General features: G+C 47.3%; 1 protein-coding gene across 1 annotated transcript; it reads right to left on the bottom strand.

Moving 5' to 3' along the window:
• Positions 1-2642: 2642 nt before the first annotated feature.
• On the bottom strand, positions 2643-2733 carry SMIM7 (small integral membrane protein 7; the record flags this gene model as incomplete). The annotated part of the gene is made up of 1 exon (XM_010152403.1): positions 2643-2733. A coding segment is annotated over one exon (91 nt), but the record flags the coding sequence as incomplete, so codon positions are not given.
• Positions 2734-3180: the final 447 nt, after the last annotated feature.

The following is a 3180-nucleotide window of genomic DNA, read 5'->3' as shown; positions in this document are numbered from 1 at the left end:
GGCCGAGAGGGGGTTTGGGGGAATAAACGCGGGAATAAAGCATCGCCACTGGGAGAGCGGGAGCCTGAAGCAACGTGCGGGCCGTGCCGCAGGCTCGCAGGGCGGTAACGTGGCCCTCGGCGCTGCGAACGCTCCAACTGATGTTCTGGAAAAAATAGTTGGGGCTAAAAGGTTTTGCCAAGCGGCAGAACTTCGTGTTTTCGTTATTTTCAGAAACACGGGTGAGGCAACAACGACAGACTTCCAGCCATTCCCTGGAAAGAGGTAACCAGGCAAAAACCAGACTAGCAGTTCTTCACACGGACGCATGAACCTTCTCACTCGGCTCATCTGCCTGGTTGGGAAGAAAGCACAGTTCTGAGCGGGTCGGGTTGTCAGGCGCTAAGCGGTACAAAAAGGGGCTCGGTACAGCAGCAGCGTTCAGCACAACACCAGGAAAGGCATCCCGCACCCCTGGGTAAGCCATCAGCCCAGCATTTAAACTCCCCAAAGCATTTAAGAGCAGCTCAAAACGAACCATTTTTAAAACGCCTCCCTGGGATACGCATGACAACTTTCATTCATCTGAACAACTGAAATTTTGAGGTGGCAGCACCCTATTAATGCACATACTCAGTTCAGGGTGATAAAGTCTGTGTTCCTTTACCACTAGAGCTTGGCTTCCATTTCCTGAAATCACCGTACTCGCAGCGCTGCTCAGAAAGCAGAGTTTCAGTTCACAAATTTACCCCCCGACTCTGAAACTCAGCCCGAGCGCTGCGGTGGGTTATGCACAGACGGTGACGGCCTCCCCCACCCCTCCCCATGCACGTCAGCAAGAGTTGGTTTCACAAGTATTAAGGAGAACAGCTTTTCCAAGAGCTACATAAAGCACTGGATTTTGTTTGGATGCCATGACAAACCACACTCAAGGCATCCTTTCTGTACGTTCGTTACACCAAGGCATCTTCCCCCAAAAGAATTCATAAACACAATTAATGCAAAAGAAGGTGACTCGAGTAAATTGCTGCGAGGGCCCAACGCTGGTGTCTGACAACCAGACTGCATCCAGATAAAATCCAAGGTATTTGCTAAAAATCTGAGCCTCTCCCTCCTTCCCAACAGGAACTGAAGCCAAGGAAGCGCCGCTAATAGCTCACAGTTTGGTTAAAAGGACACCCAGCACTGCACTCGCTCTTCAGTCATCTCGGTGATGCTGGGGACAAGCTGCTGGTGCAAGAGGCTAACAGGAACTCAAACGACACAAGAATCCAGGCACAGTTTCCAGACTAGTTACAGTTTCCCAAAACAGGCCAACACTGAATTGATTTCTCCTGTGACAGAATGAACACGGCATCAAGTATGTGTTTTACCCTTAAATAGAACAACTTTATTCAACCAAATCCAAGATTATTCAAAAACTTCAGGATTGGCTTATAGAATGATTTTTGCTAGTTTTCCTATTCAAAATCCCTTACATATTGCTTAGAAAACCAAAACCTTTGAAATTTTAATTTAAAAAGCATTTTGTTGGAAAAACAGTGAGAAGGTGAGAATCCCAGGTTTTTAATCATCCTTTTCTTCCTCTCCATAAAACCAAAATGGAATAGTGAGGAGTTACACCAATACTTGGCTCAACTTTATAAAAATGAGAAGAAGTGTGATTTCCAAGTACCCTGGACAAGGCTGTCATTAGCAGACACATCACGAGCTGGGGGTGACTAACAACGTGGAGCTGTAAGAACGTGATCTTCAGTCATGCTCCAATTCTACCCGGCGTACTAGGTACCGCGCTGGAAGCCTAGCAAAACAATTTAAAGTTCTCTTTATTTCAGTAAAGGTGAAATAATTTTACTTTGAAGATTTTGGCCCAGGGGCCTAAAGGCTCGGTCGCCTGGGCAGCAAGCGAACCAGCACACCCTGTACTGTTACACGACTGGCTGCAGAGGATGAACGTGTCCCGTCCCTTGAGCTTGTACAGAAGAACAGGCCACAATCCCAGGGCTGTGTTTTGAAAGCATTATAATCTGTTACATTATAGAAAAGTTATGTTTCCAGCCAAAAGTCTCTTCCAAGTTACAGGCATGTTTGGGGATGACTTTCAAGATCCAAATAACCTAGTGGGTGTGACAGGAAAAAAAAGCAGGTGAGAACTGGGTACAAGTGTTAACGCATGCCAACGCCCTTCCGAGTGACACCATTGTTCGCTCCCCCACGCGTCACACCGCAGAGCTACACAAGTGCAGGGCAAGCAGGCTGCTAGGCTGCCCATCGTCTCCTCAGACGACTCTTAAGGCTGATTCCATCCTATTACCTCGTGGGTTACACCCCCCAAAATGAAAGTCATGCCAAAAGCTAAGCTGAAATGCTGACCCAAATGATGTTTTACGTAAGCAACCCACAACAAGGAACGTTACAGCTAAAGCTAAAGGACTCCCACACGAGCAGAGAGGGTTTTCGTGCACTACAGGTGCCCTGCGCTTGCAGAAAACTGTGAGGTCAACCAACGCCTCTTTGAAGACTGAAATAAAGTGAAATAAAAGGGAATTACAGAACATCAGAGTGGGAGAAAAAGATCTGAAAAGACATATGCGCGCAAGAAAACTCCCAACGTACACGACTTCCTATAAACAAGCGACAAGACGCTGCGCGGAGTTACTTACACAATCATGCAGAACATCATGAAGACGTTCCACAAGGCAATGAAGATTCGAAAATACCTTAGACTCAGCAAGAACTCTCTGATATTGTCACCTAAAAATCAAGAGAAGCCCTTGATGTGAGAAATACCCGATACACTGGGAAGTGATGTTGTCAACACTGCCTGGAAAACATAGAAAAACCAAACCACACACAAACCCAAAAAGGTGAAACAATAGAAGTTGAAGCTTTGAGTGATCCGCGCCATGCTCGGTGCATCCCCACAATGGCATACGGCAAAACTGAGTGATAAGAGGGGGTCACACTACTAAAAAGGGAAGGCCAGTGCTGCCGCAGCCTCCAGCCTTCCTGCCGCCAAGGAGCAACCAGGCGCACAGATCCCGTGGTGGGAATCGGGCTGGAAGCAGAGCATTACCTCCCTAACACAGGCGCCCGCATTCAAAAATGCTGAAAGAAAGGTGCAGGTTTGTATTCCATCTCAAACTACCAATCTGGGATCGCTAATTGGGTTTGTCCTGCCTGGATGTAAACATCGTGGTG

Source organism: Eurypyga helias, unplaced genomic scaffold (assembly GCF_000690775.1).
Source record: "Eurypyga helias isolate BGI_N326 unplaced genomic scaffold, ASM69077v1 scaffold27635, whole genome shotgun sequence".
Classification (NCBI taxonomy): domain Eukaryota; kingdom Metazoa; phylum Chordata; class Aves; order Eurypygiformes; family Eurypygidae; genus Eurypyga; species Eurypyga helias.
The sequence above is the reverse complement of the archived record's forward strand: the minus strand, read 5'-3'. Positions and strand labels throughout refer to the sequence as shown.